The sequence below is a fragment of the Triturus cristatus genome, chromosome 6 (assembly GCF_964204655.1).
Source record: "Triturus cristatus chromosome 6, aTriCri1.1, whole genome shotgun sequence".
NCBI classification, from domain to species: Eukaryota; Metazoa; Chordata; class Amphibia; order Caudata; family Salamandridae; genus Triturus; species Triturus cristatus.
The window spans coordinates 1,177,677,775-1,177,699,500 of NC_140589.1; the positions used below are offsets into that span (position 1 = coordinate 1,177,677,775).

The 21,726-nt window shown below is 45.4% G+C and overlaps 2 protein-coding genes across 2 annotated transcripts in view; one reads left to right on the plus strand and one right to left on the minus strand.

The window, feature by feature from the left end:
* The window catches only part of LOC146821139 (uncharacterized), a 174,662-nt gene that overhangs the window by 124,343 nt on the left and 28,593 nt on the right, over positions 1–21,726 (minus strand). The window lies entirely within an intron of this gene.
* Positions 10,284–11,396, plus strand: LOC146821140 (uncharacterized). Its single transcript, XM_085609086.1, has one exon. It carries the CDS (start codon positions 10,284–10,286, stop codon positions 11,394–11,396), a length of 1,113 nt encoding a protein of 370 aa, XP_085465212.1.

The window sequence follows — 21,726 nt, forward strand, 5'->3', positions numbered from 1 at the left end:
AGGGCACATTTTGAGCGACTTCTCAAATCCTCTTCTATTTCATTAAAAAATTCTGATATGCAGACTGAAACATGCACTTTTAATACCAGCAGCAGACTTCCGTGGTGAGCAGTAGCTTTACTACAGTGATCTAATGAGCAACTAGAGTGCTAACGTTCAGAATTTATGGCAAATGTGTGACATATCTGAATACCTTCTTGATGGAATCAAAGTAAAAAACTGAAAGCATTTCCTACTGAGGAGACTGCAGTAAATTAGGAAATTAGGAAACTTCATAACAAATAAATCTCCCAAGATGGCCACCAGAGACAAAAGAGCCCAAATGCAGCCCAGATATCACCCAGATGTAGCCCACATGTAGCCCAATGACAGAAGTGTGCAAAACAATTATTTTTTGTGTATTTGCAGTTTTATATAGTGCCGACTTGTCAGGTATTGGAGTGCTTTACATGAGCATTGGTTACATCACACAAGATCAAATTCATTTTGGTTGTAGACATGGGGAGATTAAGTGATTTGACCAGAATCACAGAATGTTGAGCTGAAGCAGAAACTCCATCCTGGTTCCCCAGTTGCAAAGTCTGCAGAAGTAACACCACATCCTCTCCCCTAGGTGCAACATTTAATCGAGTGGTCAACTGGATAAAAAAACATAAAGATTACAAATAATTTAAAAGTTCTTTGTTGCTATTTGAAAACTCAGAAAATATGTCCTCATTTTAGTTTTTTAGAGCACTAACCATAATTTTGATGCACATAGGACCCTCTCATATATGTAATTTCTAAAGGAAATACTCTAGGTATTACAGTTTTGATTACATCAAGATGACGTCAGGCGTTCCACACTTTTGTAATAAATATAGAATGTTAGCAATCTAGTTGTTCATTGGGATACTGTTGAGAGGCAGAGGCCAGGGGCACAGACTCTGAAAATTGAAGGCAGGTAGGAGAGTGTAAAGGCAACAATTTGACCACACTGGGCAGGCAGGAAGGGCAGTGGCAGCACAACAGACTATGGAGGGCAGTGGAAAGGGGGGCAGGGGCAACAAACCAACAATACAGGACTGGCAAGAGAGGCTGTGGCAATATAATAGACCATTGTGGGCAGAAGGAAGAGGCAGTGGTAGTACAACCATACATGCCAACAGACCCGTTTCAGCCAGGAAACGTCCAATGTTTTTAAGTTCTAATGGGCTTTATTTGATCTGTCTCCTGTCTACAATCTCCTCTTTTTCAATGTAACTCAAAGGGGAAAATCAATACCCCAGTTTTTTTTTCAAAATCTCCCTCTTACCAAGTTCATAATGTTGGCAAGTATGGTACATTGGATCATGGTAGGCAGGAGGAATTGGGGTAGGGACATGGACTCGGATAACAGAGGACAGGAGGGACATGGAGAGGTGCGCCAAACTGACCCTACAGGGCAGGCATCAGGGTTTGCAGCAGCACAATACACCACACAGCGCATGCGGGACGGGAGTTCAGCACAACAATCCATAGAAAGCAATAGGGAGGGGACAGGACCATGCACATGGACAACAGAGAACAGAGGGGAAAGAGGCAATGGTAGCTAGCTGACCATAATGGACAGACAGGAGAGAAAGCTGCAGCATAACAGACCATAAAGGGCAGGAGGGACGGATCAGGGACATTACAATGGAACAGACAAGCCAGGAGGGAGGGAATAGGGGTCTGCACATGGAAACAGAGGGCTGGGGGCAAAGGGGCAGGGCAGGAGCAGCAAGATGACCATGGAGGTCAGGCAGGATGGGCACTAGAAACAAGACACACCATGGAGAGCAACAATGAGACTATGATGGCATACACACAGACCATTGGAGGGAAGGTGGGAGGGGGTCAGGGGCAGCTAGCTGACCCCACAGGGAAGGTGGGAGGGGCAATGGCAGCACAGAAGACCATGCATGGCAAGCGGGAGGGTTAGTGGCAGCACAATGGCTATGATGGGCAAGAAGGAGGGTGCAGGGGCATGCACAAAGGACCATGGAGGATAGAAGGGAGGGTCAGGACCTGGGCACAGACAAGAGAGTTCAGGGGAAGGGGCCTCACAATAGACCGCGCGGGGCAGGCAGGAGGAGCAGTTGCAGCACAACAGACCAGGGAGGGCAGAAGGGTGTGGCAGTAAAATAGACCATGGAGGACAGCAGGAAGGGGATAGGGGCATGGCATGTGGACAGGCAGGGTGGAGGTGGCAGGGACAGGTTACAGTCATCTGACAATGCTAGGCAGGTGGGAGGGGAGTGGCAACTCAACAGAACACTCAGAGTAGATAGGAGTGGCAGGTCCATGGAACATGGTGGGCAAAAAGGATGGAGCAGGGGCATGCACAAAGACATCAGAGGGCAGGGGGAAGGAGAATAGGGGCAGCAAGCTAAGCACAGAGGCTAAGCAGGAGGTCAATGAGGGGCCATAGAATTGGGCAATGGAGGGCAGGAGGAGTGGACTGGTACATCATGCTAAATGGAGGGCAGTGGCAGCACATCAGACCATGCATGGCAGTGTAGTAAGGACTCCCTTAATACGTACATGCATTGTTAAGTTAGCATAACCACGTTAGATGTTAGAAAGCCATCTTGCTGCTTTTGCACACGACCCTGCGTTTACATGTTATTGTTTAAACAAACTGCTGACTCGCGCTTTGCCTCACACGAGAGCAATCTGTTATTACCATCCCGAGCTCTGCGCAGCGACCTTGGTCTGTACATGGTGTGACAAAACAGTCTGGGTTGTTAGACAATGCATGTTTTCCACTCTAGGTTGATCGACTCACTATTTAGCCATAACACACAGGCAGCTGCGAATACCTGAAAGCTGGTGCTTTTAATATTAATATTGCAGACATCATGTTTAATATTCAGACCGAAGACGAGCCTTCCTGCGAGAAGACTCCTGATGCTCCTGTGATGTGAATTCACTAAGCTGATCTTTGAGGTATGGGGTCCCCTATTCAAGCCTAAGAGACCTTCTATTAGCATAATAATAATATTAGCTTCTTAGTAAAGGGAAGGTGGTAGTATCCACTGTCATTTATAACACGATCACTCCTTTTATATTCTATGGTATTGTAACGATGCTGATGGTTTTAATTATAATCATTTGTCTGCTTGTATTAGCCAACGTACTGCATCTTGTTTATTTGTTTGTTGTGGACTGATGTGAGAATAATATACGAACAGGTATTTCCGATTCCCACCATTCCTGAGTATGTACTGAGTCGCTTGTTCTGGGTTGTCTTTTCATTGGGACCACCGAGCTAAATCTCGGATAACGAATGGGACACTTATGCTAGACGGATACTGGGTTCTGGGTTCTGAGGTGAGTTTCTGGTACACCACAATTCACTGAGGTCCTGGGGTTCTTCGCATAGTTCTGTGTATAAGCAGAATCCCTGCAACATGGCGCACCTAACGTTTGGTCTATGAGTTGAAACGCCTTAGTAGTGCTTATATTAGTCCACAACACCCTCATTCTTGTTTCCGGATAACAAGTCTGACGGATTTAAACCTACCTATTTCTGTTGATATAGGTTTCTTCAAGCTTGATCATTAAAAAGGTTATTGAACCCTTGTGCTACTGATTACTTCGAGTGTAGCTTGTCCTTATGTCGGTAGATATTGCGGCGCATAGCCGTGCAGCTCTGAAACGTCATTTGACGCAGTATGGGGTGCCGGACACTGGCATGAACGTCATCTTTGTGGTAGGAGCCGATGCAGCTCATCCTTATGAGTTGTTCTACTCTTGGGTGATGCTTCCGGCAGTGAGTGAGGACGATAATACCTTTCATTCTTACACTGCCACTGCCGTGCCAGCGAGCTATACGCCGTATAGGACACAGGAAATACCAATATCTGCTTGGCAGCATCTTATTTGGTTTAATGGTGACCTCCCCCATGTGGTTATACCGCCGAGAATGGGCCCTTTATCGATTGCCGGGGCCACTTGGCCGGTACTAGCCGGATTTACGCCTCATCCCCGTTACCTCACGGTGCCGGTGGCTGAATTGCGTGTACTACACACTTCCCTTATTACGGTATATAGGGCGTTAGTGCAGTATGTGTCGCGCAATGTGCAGGCGGGGGCACCTGCTGTTGCGGGACAGCCTACTGACCATCATGCGGTGGTCATTAGTCCTGTTATGGTTAATTCTGTTATGGCCAAGCGCCCCCAAACGCGGGATGATTTCCCCTTTTGGCTTGCTGAAAAATTTGACCAGATAGAAGCGGTTTACCCGAATACATCTCCTGTGGAGAAACACAGGATCCTTACCAATAGTTTGCCTAAAGACTTGGTCCCTGACATTGAAGATTGTGTAAACTGGGGCAAGGTCTTTGCAGCGACGTACTCGCAGTGCTTTGGCACTCCGTCTATGTCGGTGCTGCCCTCCGTGATTAAACGTGTTCAAGATAACCACGGTGCGGAGTCTGCGGTAGAATTAGGGATGCGGCTCCTCGGACAGTTTGACCTGGTGGCTTCCATGATGATGTGTAACCTTAAAGGTGATGCTATGCAGTTCCAAGTTCGTAACGAACTGAAGAAAGTTGCTGATGAGGATAAGCCGCGGGAATTTGCGAAAATAATCTCGTCTGCGTACAGAGATTTGGGTCGTAGCTCTTTAGGAGTTAAGCCTGTGATCAAAACTCCCGAAATTAAGCAGCAGGGTAAGGCGGAAGCCTCTGGTAAGGATGACCGTCCAAACTTTCCGAAACAAAATTGGCGGTCAAAACAACAGGGAAAGCAGCAGCAGAAACAGGGCTCTCGGCCTGCCTCTCCCGTTCAGTCAGGTAGTGAACGCACTTATGATCTACGTGATCGTGCTACTATTAAGTCTCCTGATAGATTTCAGGTTTCTGAACAACGTTCTCCTCGTTCTTCACAGGAAACATCGGCTTCACAGTCCGGTGGCGGAGGCGGTGGCAAAGGTCGGGGTGCTTCACAAACACGAGACCAGCCCCGACAGACTGAAGGAAAAGGCAAGCAGGACGAATTTGCACGACAAAGACCCCCGTTTCAGAAGAAGAAAGTGGCTGCTCTGACGGCAAGATATGCCTCAGATAGTGCGGACACAGCTTCGGAACCGGACATGGGCGCTGACGCTACTGGACAGCGCAGCGGAAATTACCATAGTCCGTCAAGCTCTGCGTCCATTTCTGGCGGCGACAGCAACTGATGTATTGGTTACTGTTGAAACAGCTGATACCAGAGTGGCTCCCCCTGACAGACTTTATGAAATAGTCTTACTAATTGAGGGTGACATACAACGTACAATAAAGGGGATTTTTTGGGATAATCTGACTACCACCTATGATATCCTCCTAGCGGAGGCAGATTGGCCCCCAGCTTTCATTTTAGAAGCTCCTAGAGGGGAGGAGGTAATCCTCCCGTCCTTTGCGCATACAGTGCCTAAGGACCAGGCTGAAGTGTACGCTGAGGAGTGGGCGCTGGCGCTTGCGCCGGCGGTGTATCCTACTCAGGTGGGATGGGACAGGTTGTCCCCCTGCCATGAGATTCCATTGCGGTCTATGCCCCAGCCTCAACCCCAATATCCCATGCGTCGTGAAGCTAGACCGCACGTCGCGGCAATCCTTGAACAATTGGAATATCAGGGTGTTATTGAAACTTGTGTGTCCCATATGAATAACCCTTTATTCACTGTGACGAAGCCTGACGGGTCGTACCGTTTAGTTTTGGATTACCGGCACCTAAATTCGCATTGCCGGACCTGCGCGGTACAAAATACTCACAGCTTGGCTCTTGTCGACAGTCTCGTGCGTAAGAGATTTAAAACGACACTTGACATTTCCAATGGCTTTTTTAGCCACAACCTGTCCACACTGAGTAGCCAGTGGATGGCGTTTACTTCGGGCGGCAAACAAAAACAGTTTACAAGATTAGCCATGGGCTATAAAAACAGCCCTGGCGTCTTTTCCGCTCGCGTGGTCTCGCTCTTAGATAGAATAGACCCCGACGCATACTCCTATTTTGACGATATCTACCTCACGGATGATGAGCTGATGCCGCATCTGTCTCGAGTCGACAATATAATAGTGAGTTTTGCTGACTATGGCTACAAATTAAATTTTGCGAAGTCTCACATCGCGGAATATACAGTGTTGTTTTTGGGCTACGAGCTCAACAACGATGGTAAGGGATTGGCTCCTCACTTTCTGGAGAAGTGCGCATGCTTGGGCTTTCTGAATTTCGGCCGTACGTATATTCCTGATTATGCCCAGCGTATCAAGCCGCTATACGCCTTTCGAAGTCTAGCTGGCAACTAGAACATTCTGCTATTTTACAGTCTTTACAGGCTGATCTTCTTGCATCAAAGTACTTGCTGACGCGTGATAACCGCACAAACCTGGTAATAAGAATAGTACCAGGCGCCGTGGGTTTCACGTATTTGACGTTCAATGAGGGCGATACCGCCCCCATTGCGTATAAATCACACTTGTACACCTCTGCTGAATTACGTTTTTCCACCGTCGAGAAAGTTCTGACGGCAGTACAGATGGCGATCCTTAAGGAACGCGCACTGTCGCATGGAACACAGATCTTGGTTGTAACACCGTATCCTGCCCTAGAGGCTTTGACTAAGGCAAGTGTACCAAATTCTAAAGCTTTGCATCCACGGTGGATACAATGGGCCACGACACTGACATCCCCGGATGTCACTTATATCTTTGACGCCTCTTTACAGACTCAGGAGTTCTTGCAGTATGAATTCGTTCATCCGGCTCCTCTGTCTTTGCGCCCGCTCGAAGAATACCATTGTGTCATATACACTGACGGCTCGGCGCAGCCCGCGATTGGATCAAAGCACGCCTATTCTGCGGCTTGCGCAATTGTCGTAGGTACATTCGTGAATGGTGAATTCCAATCTGATGCAGTGCATACGCAGTCATTGGGTGATTGTACCGCGCAATTGGCGGAGCTCCGGGCTCTGGTGCTTGCACTGGAGTTTGCTGATCCCCGAGTCACGACTCTTATAGTAGGTGCCTCCTTTTATTGTGTCCAGTCCTACAATAACAACTTACACTTCTGGTCTCAAAACGATTACCGAGATACCAAAGGTAGCACACTTAAGCATAAATTGCTTTGGGTTCGAGTGGCAGACTTTAAAGAACGTCTCCCTCTTGTGAATGTTATTCACACTCTTGGTCACCAACGACTTGGTGTCCATGCTGTCGGTAACAGCTTGGCTGACGAGGCAGCAAAAACCGCAGTGGCTACATACTTAGTGGCAGCAGTTACAAGATCCAAAAGCAAGATTGATGATGACATCTTGGCAGCTATTGCTGCTACAGAGAAGGGAAGTGATTACCCGAAGGGTTTTCCTTCTCGTTATTTTTATCACTTAAGTCCTGATAACGTCCCGTTAGTGAGGATTAACGACGTTGGTGACAGAATTATTCCCAACGCGGACTGCAGACCAGCACTGCTACTAGCAGCGCACGAGGGGTTGGCGTCAGCCCACGCCGGCGTGTCCGCTACTATATCTCTGTTACAACAACGTTACTGGTGGTTTGGTTTATATAAACAAGCGCGCGCTTATGTACTTGATTGTGACATTTGCCAACAGATTAAACCTTCCTCTGTTGCGCGCCCACCCCAGACACAGTTGTACATATCTAATAAACCATTTGGTTGTGTTTATTTAGATCACTGCGGTCCTTTATCTTCTGATACTGCGTACAAGAATATCTTGGTTGCAGTGGATTCGTGCACACGTTTTCTCTGGGTATGGCTACAAAGGAGTGCTGACTCACGGACTGTCATCAGGGATTTGCGTGTCTTTGTGGGAACTTTTGCGTGTGGTACCTTCCATTCTGATCAGGGCCCTGCGTTTGCCTCTAAGGTTTACAAGGAGGCTATGAGAAATTTGGGGGACCAAGTCAAATTTTCGTCCCCCTACCGACCTGAGGGTAATAGTGTGGTGGAGCGAATGAACCGTGACTTAAAGCAATCTTTGACAGCACGTGTTTTAGGCACAGGCCGGAACTGGCTAGCCCATTTGTATAACGTCCAACGTGCACTTAATAATCTCCCTAGAAGGTCTCTGGGTGGGCGGACCCCGTACATGATGCTCTTCGGAATCAGAATGTTTGTCCCAGACCTTGATGGTCTAGACATTGCGGCGTCGACCGCACCCTTTGACGTAGATGATCACTGTGCTGTTTTGCAGACTTTACAAGAAGCCAGAGACACTCTTTCGAAGGAACACTTGCCCTCCACGTCTGATGCTGAGCTTCAGATTCCGGTAGTCGGCTGGCTACCCCGAGTTGGAGACCTGGTCCGTGAGAAGGTGGAGAACAAGAAGGAGTTCGGCCCCTCTTATCGTGCACCGGTTCCAGTGCTTGGAGTGCAGGGTACAAGAACAGTCATTTTACCTCCACTTCCTGGTCGAAAAGAAAACAGGTACATCTCTATTGACAATGTCAAACTTCCGCGAGTGGCCGATACTTCTTAGTCTGACTCCAGCAGTTTCATGCCAGACGATGCAAAGAAATTCAATGTTGGTTCCTGCTTCTAACACCTTGTCTGATGTTGCCATCGAGATGCAGTCAGTTACTGATCCCTTGTTACTACCACCGGCTGGTGATCTGCCAGAGACTGAGTATGCTTATCCTACAATTGGTCACTCGCCTGTTTTACAATCTATGGCAGTTGACCAGTCCCGTTTCTCCTTTGACACTAACTCATTGCCCTCCACCCCCCATTCGAACATTGCTGTTTTTGCTAGATGGTTTAAAAGACATTTTTTGGTAACCCCTTGGACATACATCTGGCTGTTTCTTTTTAGTATTTTTTTGTTTATGTCCATTGGATTTGTAATAGTGTTTTTCCGCCTGGTGGATGGACACTATCTCAAAGAGAGATCAACGATTAGACTCATCAATGGAACTTTGGCCCCCCACTCATCGTCCCACATCATGAAAAGGGGCCAGACTGATGTGAATATTACTGCCTGGCCCGTTTTGGATGGAATTGCGTGGGATGCTGTTAAATTCCAAATTCATGGTCCTACAGAGGTCATTAATGTACCTAATGTATTTTGTGTTTCTATGGGTGATGTGGTTAAGCAGAACATTCGTTCTGATGATTGGGATTTTCATGCCATTGAAGCACTGTTTTCTGATTTAAAATATTATGCCGCTTTTGATGCAGAAGATTTATATGAGAATGCGGCTAACTATGCAGAACAGTATTGTTTTCAACATTATGGCAATCACTTCCTGCATAAAGCTAATACATTTCGTAATTTTGTAAATTTTACCCAATGGGAACACTGCCCTACACCATCTTTAGGAAGTTCACCTACATTGGTTGATAAATATACTTATTTTACTGATTTCAGTGTTTCTAGCCCAGCATCCTTTTATTTTAAGGTGATGCCTGAGTCTGCCTCAAAGGTTAGACTGACACACACCAAATTACTATATTCTAAGTCCTTTATGGATGAGTTGTCAATCAAAGGTTATGACCTGTGGAAGGCTACTATTGATCTTAAATCGGTTTGGGGTTCCAAACCGTGGCAGGTTCAGGGAACTGAAGCTTTACATCGTGCCTGTCTTATACCAAATCATATGTTGTTTTTGAATTCGACAATCTTCCAGACCACTTGTCTCGGATTGGCCACTACTAAAAAACTAAATTTCCCCTCTGTGCCGGATCTGGGCACTTACCCAAATTGGGATAACCACTCAGATCTGTCCCTTCCTGCTCTGCAGTTATTAGTTTCTAATACATCTTTCAATATTTCGAAATTTAGTAATGAAGGGTGGTTACTTTGGCAAAGCAGTTCCGATGCCTGTCAACGTCGTTTTCTGGGTCTGGAACCGGGGTATACGCAGCAACGCGTAGACCCTCAGTTTGAGTCCTCTCATACAGTAACTACCTACTCTGTAGGGAAATTATGTCAATCCTGGCTGCGACATTCCACCTTGGCATCTGTCAAAGTTCATTTATCAAAATTACATGACAAAATAGATTTGAATGATTTTGTTAAAGGTCCTGTGGGTGGCAGATCCAAGAGGTGGGCGTATGCTATTTACAACGAAGTGTGGAAATTGTCGCAAATTGAAGCGGCTTCTAGATTAAGGGCTATTGACCAAGCAAATATGGAAAAGGTATTAGCCGTTATTGATAACAGCATTAACACTCTTTCTTCCAGAATTTATACGTTAGACAATATTGTTTCTTCAATTGTTGATATTGTGCATGATGATATGTCTGTATTATATCATGGTCAAAACCAGTTGCGTTCTGTTATGCAGTTTGCATGGACTTTACAAACGTTAAAGGCAGGAAAGGTCCCCTGGGACTATCTGAATACAACATCGTTATTTCTTCCCTTTAACCTTACTGACAAACAACGGTTCATGTCCATGAAAAATGCTACATATTCATTGTTACATATTGAAAAATTGGAGCCGTTACCTTTCTCTGTGGCAGAACTGAATTCGGCCACGTGGTTAATCCACGGGTTGATCACTCTCCCTTTTGCGCTTTTTAAGTTTACGTCCTGTATGAAACACTATGCTCTGGGTAGATATGAACAGCTGGGTACCGCTTTCATGCATGAGGTTTGGTCCCTCCCCTTTACGTATAGATGTACTAGAGACGGTACTGAGGTTTATCTGAAAGGAGAGGAATGTACCACGACACCAGATCATTCTTTAGTATGTAGGCACATTCAGTTGCACGGTGCTTGCAATGTTCACGCCCCGAATTTGGTCTGCGTCCTACAAGGTATCCCAGTTCCAGTGGTAACACCATCTTTCACGCTGCTTGCAAACGGTAGTTATTTGATTTTGAATAATGAAGCTTGCTGTGGGATGTTAGTAGGGATCCCTTATATAGTTACTGTTTCGCAGAGAGTAGTCTGCTGCAATAATGTTCTATTTCCTCCCCTGCATGGGCGGCTGGATGTTTCTATCTGGCCTTCGATTCCGACCTTGAAAGCAGAGTTCAACAAGATGAGCAGAATAAGAGCTCTATTGTCCCAAAAGGAGGTGCCTTTGACTTCCTCCCGAGAAACATTTGTCCTTCACGTAGCAAATACACGCACTGAGGTACAGGCGCTTTTAAATAATGACCTCCCCCTGCATTTTGGAGCTTTGATCCAAACAATTTTCAATGCCTCGTCCACGACCGGCCTGGCTCATTTTTTTAAACTTGTGGGCTCCGGCCTCGTGACCTCCTTCCAAACTATTTTGGGTGTGATTCCGGCATTTTTTCATTCTATTTTTTCGAGCGTCTTTGGAGGTGTCCCGCTGATTCTGGCGCTGGTGGCAGGGGTGCTACTTTTGCTTTATATACTACGTAATGGCTGCTCTTCCTGTGCCACACGACAACCTGTCCCGTCTGCATCTTCTTCGTGACAGGATGCTTGACTATTATGGTACGCTGCCATTGGCGACTTTGAGCCTGGCGTATGGATTATCCTTTCGGTATTCATACTTCACCTGCGTGCAACCTGTTTTTCACTGCCTAGATTGTCCCTTTGAATGGCCTCTGGATTTGTGCTTAACCAACACGGTGTCTCCGGTGCCGGATTATGATCGACTGATGAGGCCCTTAGTGTCTCACGAGTTTGCCTGTTCTGGTGTTCGGATTATGGCCTGTGGTGCGGCGCATGGCATCCTGGGTAATTGGGACGTCGCAAGGGCTGCTTATGACTTCTTGAATATGAGCTATCTGGAGGAACACGTCGGTTGCCCTCTGATCGTGCTAGAGGCTCCACTGATTGAAGAACATGTATGTTCCTTTTCTTTGATTAACTGGATGGCTGAAACTTTTAGTGGCAGTGCCAACGATTTTCTGTTGGAAGCTGTTGCTACGTATGCTGCATACACGTTCATGGATTGAGTGAACCGTCTTCTGATATGCTTTTTCCGCCCAGTCACGAACCTTACGTTACTTGTGACTATTGAGTGCTGGATAAAGCAGCATCTGTTTTGATTTTTTTCCCCTTTTTGAGGTTTTTTGTATTTTTGCTTGATTTCAATTTGAATTCGCCTTGTCCTGCTTTGTCGAAATTGAACTCTGCGTTCTCTCATTTCTTGCCTACTAAATAGTGCTTCGATCAAGGGGGCATGTAGTAAGGACTCCCTTAATACGTACATGCATTGTTAAGTTAGCATAACCACGTTAGATGTTAGAAAGCCATCTTGCTGCTTTTGCGCACGACCCTGCGTTTACATGTTATTGTTTAAACAAACTGCTGACTCGCGCTTTGCCTCACACGAGAGCAATCTGTTGTTACCATCCCGAGCTCTGCGCAGCGACCTTGGTCTGTACATGGTGTGACAAAACAGTCTGGGTTGTTAGACAATGCATGTTTTCCACTCTAGGTTGATCGACTCACTATTTAGCCATAACACACAGGCAGCTGTGAATACCTGAAAGCTGGTGCTTTTAATATTGCAGACATCATGTTTAATATTCAGACCGAAGACGAGCCTTCCTGCGAGAAGACTCCTGATGCTCCTGTGATGTGAATTCACTAAGCTGATCTTTGAGGTATGGGGTCCCCTATTCAAGCCTAAGAGACCTTCTATTAGCATAATAATAATATTAGCTTCTTAGTAAAGGGAAGGTGGTAGTATCCACTGTCATTTATAACATGATCACTCCTTTTATATTCTATGGTATTGTAACGATGCTGATGGTTTTAATTATAATCATTTGTCTGCTTGTATTAGCCAAAGTACTGCATCTTAGTACACGTGGTTTATAAAATAAACTATTTTTATTTTCACCGTGTCTCTGTTTATTTGTTTGTTGTGGACTGATGTGAGAATAATATACGAACAGGTATTTCCGATTCCCACCATTCCTGAGTATGTACTGAGTCGCTTGTTCTGGGTTGTCTTTTCATTGGGACCGCCTAGCTAAATCTCGGATAACGAATGGGACACTTATGCTAGCCGGATACTGGGTTCTGGGTTCTGAGGTGAGTTTCTGGTACACCACAATTCACTGAGGTCCTGGGGTTCTTCGCATAGTTCTGTGTATAAGCAGAATCCCTGCAACAGCAGGAGGGAGGAGGCTAGTCCATGGATTCAGACAACAGAGGATAGGGAGGAGGTGGATGGGGCAGCAAGCTAACTGTTCAGAGAAGGTGGGTATTAGGAACTTTATTGTTTTTAAAATGTGTGTCTGTGCGAACTACTTAAAATATGAACAAGTATGCAGCATAATCTCACTTTTATTCAGGAAGAAGAGGACGTTTGTGACAGTGACTCCGGGCTTACTTGGCAGAAACACCCCCTGACCCTCCACCCCCCATCGCAAAATGTAATGCCCGTGAAAAGGGTAGGTGGACACAGTGTTATATAGAACATAGTCCTGAGAGCACGATTGAAAATGAAAACTAGATATAGTATATGGTATAAACTATGCACCAAAAAGTGTGATATAAGATGAACAGGGGCGTGAAATATAATATGCAATACATTGTGCTCAATGACAGATTCTTTGGAGAGCGCGAGATAGCACAGGCACTAGCGCGTGCTATGCGATATGCACCTTGGAGTGTAATATGCACAGGGCAGTGTTGTGTAACCTAGCTAGTCTCTAAAGTTGTAATATAAAATATGTGCTGGGGAGTGTAACGTTGCATATGCACTGTGACAAAGATATGGATCCCAGATTGTAATATGTATGGCATAGCGCTGTGCGTTATAACATAGGCATCGAGGAAGGCACGTTAGATGGGGCAATATAACCCGTGCGAAGGCAAGTGTGGCATGACATATTCACGGGGTGGTGTTACAGTGCACATGGGCTAGAGAGTGTCATAGCATACGCACTAGCTGGTGGAATACAACACAGAGGTGTGAGGCACTTGGCGGGCACTGGTGGGTGTAACACAGCATTGGGCTCAGCCAGGAGCACGCTGTGACTCTCAAGTGAGGTTCGTCTCCTTTCCACAGAGTAAAATAAAAAGTATTACACATCCGCCGGTGGATGTGTATTTTATTAACCGTGAGGGGGGTTTCTTGCATAGTTTGGTCGAATTTTTGTCGAATCCCCTTTGAATGGCTTGGTGTGCGTTTATATTAAATGTTCCCGTCAATAGCTACCCATGTTTGTATAAATAAACGACAAGGGTGTCTACTTGGAGAGTACCCACCGGCGGGGGCGCCGGGATTAGGCACAGTAGGGCGTCAGACACGTCAGAGCTTCACTAGCGGTGTAAATACATTCCATGTGGATTAATTCTATGCATAGTCGCCTTTTAATGAATATCACGCAAATCGTCATGGTGATAGGTACGTACGGTTTGTCCAGCATGTCCTAGGTGTTTCTATAAATATATATTTTTTTTAAATAATAAAAAACAAAGGCCAGCCCCGGGGGATGGGGTCCCCGGGGCCATAAGTGGCCTGAGGAGGGGGGCAACGCAGCCCACTCCTAAAGAATAAAAAAAAAAAGGCCATGACCCGGGGGTTGGGGTCCCCGGGGCCGATTAAGGCCTTGGGAGGGCCAAATTTATTTTTTTCAACAAAACAAACTAGGGTGCAGGCCCTGGGGGATGGGGTCCCCAGGGCCAGTAAATTAGAAAAAGAAGGGGGGCCACACAGCCCTCCTTCTTAAAAAAATAAAATAAATAAAATACCGGCATTGCGCTGGAGGCCACGCCCCCTCCTTGCAGCACTCTGCAAACGCGCCCCCTGGCCAGTTGGAAGTTGGGGAATTAATTCCCCTTCAATACTGAGGGTCCCTGAGGGCCAATTAGCCCAAGAGGTATCTCCAGTATGCGCCAGGGAGCTGCGTTGCAGACAGGTGTTCTGAGGCCATGCCCCTTTTTACACCTCTATGCAACGCAGCTCTGTGGCGCTTACTGGAGGTACCTAGTGGGCTAGTTTGACCCTAAGGACCCTTAGGATTCAAGGGGACTTAATCTCTCAACTTAGAATGACCACAGGGCGCGTTTACACAGTGGTGAAGGCAGGGGACGGGGCCTGAGGTGACGTGTGCAAACACGCCCTGTGGCGCGTTTTAAGTTGGGGAAATAATTCCCTTTCAATCCTGAGGGACCCTGGGGGCCAATTAGCCCACCAGGTGCTTCCAGTAAGCGCCACTGCTCTGTATTGCAGAGAGGTGGTGCAGGCCGTGCCCCTTTTTACACCTCTCTGCAATGGCGCTTACTGGACGTACCTAGTGGGCTATTTTGCCCCTAGGGGTCCTCAGGATTCAAGGGGACTTAATCTCCCAACTTAAAAAACGGCCACAGGGTGTGTTTACACAGTGGGGAAGGGAGGGGACGGGGCCTGAGGTGACGTGTGCAAACACGCCCTATGGCGCGTTTTAAGTTGGGGAAATAATCCCCCTTCAATTCTGAGGGCCCCTGGGGGCTAACTAGCCCACCAGGTGCTTCCAGTAAGCGCCACTGAGCTGCGTTGCAGAGAGGTGGTCCAGGCCATGCCATTTTTTACACATCTCTGCAACGCAGCTCTGTGGCGCTTACTGGAGGTACCTAGTGGGCTAGTTGGACCCTTGGGACCCTCAGGATTCAAATGAACTTAATCTCCCAACTAAAAACAGCCACAGGGCGTGTTTACACAGTGGTGAAGGGAGGGGACGGGGCCTGAGTTAACGTGTGCAAACAAGCCCTGTGGCGCGTTTTAAGTTGGAGAAATAATTCCCCTTCAATCCTGAGGGACCCTGGGGCCCAACTAGCCCACCAGGTGCTTCCAGTAAGCGCCACTGCGCTGCGTTGCAGAGAGGTGGTCTAGGCCGTGCCCCTTTTTACATCTCTCTGCAACGCAGCTCTGTGGTGCTTACTGGAGGTACCTAGTGGTCTAGTTGGACCCTAGGGACCCTCAGGATTCAAGGGGACTTAATCTCCCAACTTAAAACGGCCACAGGGCGTATTTACACAGTGGGGAAGTGAGGGTACGGGGCCTGAGGTGACGTGTGCAAACACACCCTGTGGCGCGTTTAAAGAGGTAGTTTTAATCCCCTGCCCTATTATATACTAGGGGCTTACAGAGGAGGTCATGCTGATCACAGGGGGACCCCAACGCATAGTGTTCCCTAGTGTATGTAGGTGTTTTCACTGTATTCTGTGTGTCTTTTAACATAGCACTGGCTCTAGGACTGGTTAGTCAGACTCAGTTGCCACCAGTATCCGTCTGAAAAAGTTGAGGGTACAGGATGATTTTGCAACAAGGATTCTTTCTGCTCTTCTGTTTGTTCTTTCTGCACGTTATCCTTCTTCCTGCACTTTTCTTCGTCTTTGAGGACTTCTGTTGCTTCTTTCTGCATTTCTTTTTTTTCTTTCTGTGCGTTTTTCTTCTATCTTCACATGTCCTATCTCTGTAGGCATAGTTAGAAATTAGCATTTAAAAAACCTTTGAAATTCACTGAAAAAACCATAGGTTTCAGGCACGTTATAGTTAGGAATTAGCATTTAAAAAACCTTAGAAATTCACTGAAAAAACCATAGGTTTCAGGGGCGTTATAGTTAGCTGGACTTTTCACTCGTAGAAAACCATTGAAATTCCCCCGTTATAGTTAGTTCAGCTAACTATAACTCGCGCGCCCGCAATGCACTGCTGATGACGTCACATATTACATCACTCATGACATGGTCAGTGACATCACTCATGACATCACTGATGACATCTCAAATGACATCATTGATGACATCATCCTTGTGATAGAGTGGCAGACCTCCTCTCCCCCTAATATAACCTTTGATACACACATTCAAAAATAGAAAATAAAATTTCCAAAACAATGGACATACCAATATCAGTTACAACAACCTATTCAGTAATTCTAAGATCCACATACACATACACTCATTCACCAACAGTCCTATACAGTCACTCATACATGTACTCACTCATCATATGTACTCATACACCTATACATTCTGTTACACAACGCCACTCATCCATAGAGTTCCTCACACACATAGTCACTCAGGCTAATAAAGAATCAAACATCCATTTACTTGCATATACAGTTATACACACATCACCACACTTACTTCTACAGAAACTTACACATACTTAGTCTTTTAAACAATCACTTATAGAAACACATACTTATTCATACAGGAACTCTTTCAATCTCTCACTCTCACATATACTCACTTATATACACCAATAGTCACATATACTAGTTTAAAACATATGTAGTTACTCATAAAGACACTATTGAGACAGTCATTCACTCACTAACACACCCATGCACACACTCATCCACCCATACAGTCCTGCACACATGCTGTCTTCAACACATACAGTGAGTCACTCATTCATGTACCTATGCACTACGTAATACCCCCCACCGAACCATACAGACACTCAGACACTCATACTGATACTCAAAAAAACAAATAATAACCTATATAGACACTCATGTAGCTACTCACCAACCCATGCAGCCACTTATACACAAAGTGAGAGACTGATACAGATATTTACATATTTAAACATTACTCACTAAGCCATGTATTCACTAAGATACACTTAATCAGTCAGTTATACAATCAATTTTTCAAAAACAAATCATCCATTTAGACACTTATATACCCATTTATTCTTCCATTGACCTTGAGATATACATATATAAAACATATGTAATTTTCAGAAAAACACACATTCACTGGATGATGTCATCAGTGATGTCATTTGAGATGTCATCAGTGATGTCATGAGTGATGTCACTGACCATGTCATGAGTGATGTAATATGTGACGTCATCAGCAGTGCATTGCGGGCGCGCGAGTTATAGTTAGCTGAACTAACTATAACGGGGGAATTTCAATGGTTTTGTACGAGTGAAAAGTCCAGCTAACTATAACGCCCCTGAAACCTATGGTTTTTTCAGGGAATATACATATATATATGTATATATATATGAGATGCTACTGTACTGTAAATATGTTCCCAATCATAGAAACATTCATAACTAAAATGTATTGCTTTGAGGTAGCTCATAACACATATTTTGACACAATCTTGGTTAGGAACAAATTCATAAAGCATGCACTACCTGATGTAAAATGTTATATGAGAAAGTGCACAAAAAGACAAAGAAGGGGTCACAGAATTACTTGTCTAAACATCAGTACAGCAACGGTTCACATTATTTTTTGCACCGGTGGCAGGCACGCAACGCCCATTGGGCTCAAAGGGCTTCATCCCCTCCCTGCCGTGTGGATCACACAGGGCTGAGACAGCTTCCCGGGGACAGACACAGCCGCACCCGAGTACTTCACAGGTCTTTAAAAACTATTTACTTGGTAATGCAGCTTTGTTGTTTTTTCACCCCTTCTTAGAGCCCCTGCATCTCCACTCTGCCTATTGCTGGAAGAGTTAGCCCCCCCCCCCGAGTTTGTTTTCTTAGCCCCCCCCCCCCCGAAATTTAGATCTAGTTGCACCTCTGCTGCTCCACATTGTTCATAACACAGTCAGTGATCTGACTCAGTAAGTGCCTTAAAGAGCAACAATGTTATTCACAGTGGAAATTACCTTATGCGCTTTTTCTGCAACACGCACAAATCCAAACCAAGAACTACCAATTAACCCTTTCACTATTAGGCCTTCTCCCCCGTGCTTAGCCTTTTTTGGGCTATTTGGGGTAGTTTGCGCTTAGACCCCAGTAACCTTTTGACCACATAAGGTATCCATGCAAAATGTGCGTCCTTTTCTTCCAAAATCATGGGGATTCTAGAGGTACCCAGGGATTGTGAATTCCCCAGGAGGGGACCCAGAAATTAGCCAAAATACAGCTAAATGTTGTTTGTTTTTGGAAAAATGGGAAAAAAGTGCTGCAAAGGAAAGTGTCTAGTTTTGTTCCCTGCAAATGGTATCAACAAAGGGATTGTTGGGCTGAAATCACCATTTTCCCAGCTTTCAGAGACTGACAGACTTTTGTCAGAAAACCAACATTTTTTACACAGTTTTTAGGCATTTTACTGGGACATAGCCTATCTTTGTTATTTTTTGCGCTTTCAATCTTCTTCCAGTTGATGATAGAAATAGGTATGAAAGCAATAATGGATCCTGGAAAGCTTTGCATTTTAGAAACGTAGACAACATTCTGAATTCAGCAAGGATTCATTTGTGTAGGTCCTTCAAAGTTTTTTAATAGAAACTAACAGTTGAAAATAGAAAAAATTGAAAATGAGTTGAAAAAACAGCCATTTGTGCCAACGTTTTCACCTGTAACTTCTCCTAATTATGACAGATGTTTAAAAGCAATATACCATTATATCCGCTGGACCTTTCTGGTTATGGGAATATAGGGCTTGTAGGTTTACCAAGAACCCGATGAACCCAGAGTCAATAACTGAGCACCGTCTTGCAATGTGTTTATTATTATGTACCGGGTATATAGCAATTAATTTGGGAAAATATATACAGTGAAAAATCGGGATGAAAGACACCTATGTATTTCTGAAATTGGAACAAAATATAAAGTTTAGAAACACTAGCTATTTGCACATTTCCAAAATTGTGAGTACCCATTCTAGCATGAGAATTATAGGACATTTTTCAAAGTGACTTCTTTTTTACACATTGTCTTTCATTTGGAAGGCAGAAATGCATCGAAATTCAATAGGTAATAACAGTTGCTCTACAATTCTGGGTTACCCTATGCCTCCTGATAAAAATGGTACCTCACTTAGGTGGGTAGGCCTAGTGCCCGCGACAGGAAACGGCCCAAAACCCAACGTGGACACACTTTATTTATACAGTGAAAACAAACCCTTTTTTGTAAACTGCCTAGCTGTAGATTTTGAACCCTAGCTCTGCCGGCACCTAGGGAAACCTATCAAACCTATACATTTTATTAAACTAGACATCCAGTGGAATCCAGAATGGGGGGACTTGATTGGCTCTCAACATGTTCTGTTACCCAGAATCCCTTGCAAACCTAAAACTTTGTCAAAAACCCCACATTTTCCTCACATTTCTCTGGGGGAAAGTTCTGGAATCTACGTGGATCCACAAAATTCCACCCACCCCGCATTCCCCAAAGTCTTCCTAGAAAAATGGTACCTCACTTCTGTGGGTAGACCTAGTGCCCGTGACAGGAAACGGCCCAAAACGCAACGTGGACACACCACATTTTCAACGTGAAAACGGACCCTTTTTTTGCAAAGTGACTAGCTGTAGATTTTGAACCCTAGCTCTGCCAGCACCTAGGGAAACCTAGTAGACCTATACATTTGTGAAAACTAGACACCTAGGGGAATCCAGGATGGGGTGACTTGACCGGCTCTCACCAGGTTCTGTTACCCAGAATCCCTTGCAAACCTCAAACTTTGTAAACAAAAACACATTTTCCTCACATTTCTGTGGTGGAAAGTTCTGGAATTTGAGTGGATCCACAAAAGTCCACCCACCCCGCATTCCCCAAAGTCTTCTGAGAAAAATGGTACCTCACTTGTGTGGGTAGGCCTAGTGGCCTTGACAGGAAACGGCCCAAAATGCAACGTGGACACAAAAGATTTTCACAGTGAAAACGAACCCTTTTTTTGCAAAGTGCCTAGCTGTAGATTTTGAACCCTAGCTCTGGCGACACCTAGAGAAACCTAGCAAACCTATACATTTTTGAAAACTAGACACCCGGGAGAGTCCAGTGAGGTATGTCTTGCTTCGGTCTCCCAATGTTTTCCTACCCAGAATGCCCTGCAAACCTCAAATTTAGCAGAAAAAATCACTTTTTTCTCAAATTTCTGTGTGGGAAAGTTCTGGAATCTGCGTGGATTCCTAAATTTCTGACCACCCAGCATTCCCCCAGGTCTCCCGATAAAAATGGTACCTCACTTGCGTGGGTGGGTCAAGTCCCGCGACAGGCAAGGGCCCAAAACGTATTGAGGAGACATCAAAATGACCTATCACAAAACATCCTGGTTTTGCAAGGGGGTCACCTGGGTTTTTGGCCCCGGGCCCGTCGTCCAACTTGGGAAACTACCAAACCCACACATTTCTGAAAACTAGACAATCAAAGGAGTCCAGAGAGGCATGGCTTACGTGGATCCCCAAACGTTTTCCTACATAGAATCCCCTGCAAACCTGAAATTTAGCTGAAAAAAACAAATTTTCCACATATTTGTGTATGGAATCACTGTGCCGGCACAAATGACCTACAACACAGCGTTCTCCTTAGTCTCCCGAGTAAAATGATACCTCACTTGTGTAGGTGTCCAATGTAGAATTGGCTAAAAACGTATTTTAAAAAATATTTAGCGCTTAGAATTCTCATTGCTATACCTTTAATCCCTATGTTTTGGGCTCTTCCCAGTCACAGGCCCTTGCCCCGCCCGCACAAGTGAGATATCATATTACTCAGGAGACTGAGGAGAATGCTATGGGGTAGAACATTTGGGCCGGCACGGTGATTCCACCCAACAATATGTGGAAAATGTGGCCTTTTAAGCTAAATTTGAGGTTTGCAGGTGATTCTGGGTAGGAAAACATTGGGGGATCCATGCAAGCCATACCTCACAGGACTCTCCCGGGTGTCTAGTTTTCAGACATGTGTGGGTTTGGTAGTTTCCCAAGATGGCCGCCGAGTCCGGGGCCAGCAAACCCATTTGACACCGCTTGCAAAACCAGGTTGTTTTGTGAAACGCAATGTTGATGTCCCCTCAATACGTTTTGGGCCCTTGCCTGTCACGGGTACTTGACCCACCCATGCAAGTGAGGTACCATTTTTATCGGGAGACCTGGGGGAATG

Bases quoted from the DNA above. Each gene is read 5' to 3' on its own strand.
- LOC146821140 (XM_085609086.1), top strand. From the start codon at position 10,284: ATGCAGTTTGCATGGACTTTACAAACGTTAAAGGCAGGAAAGGTCCCC.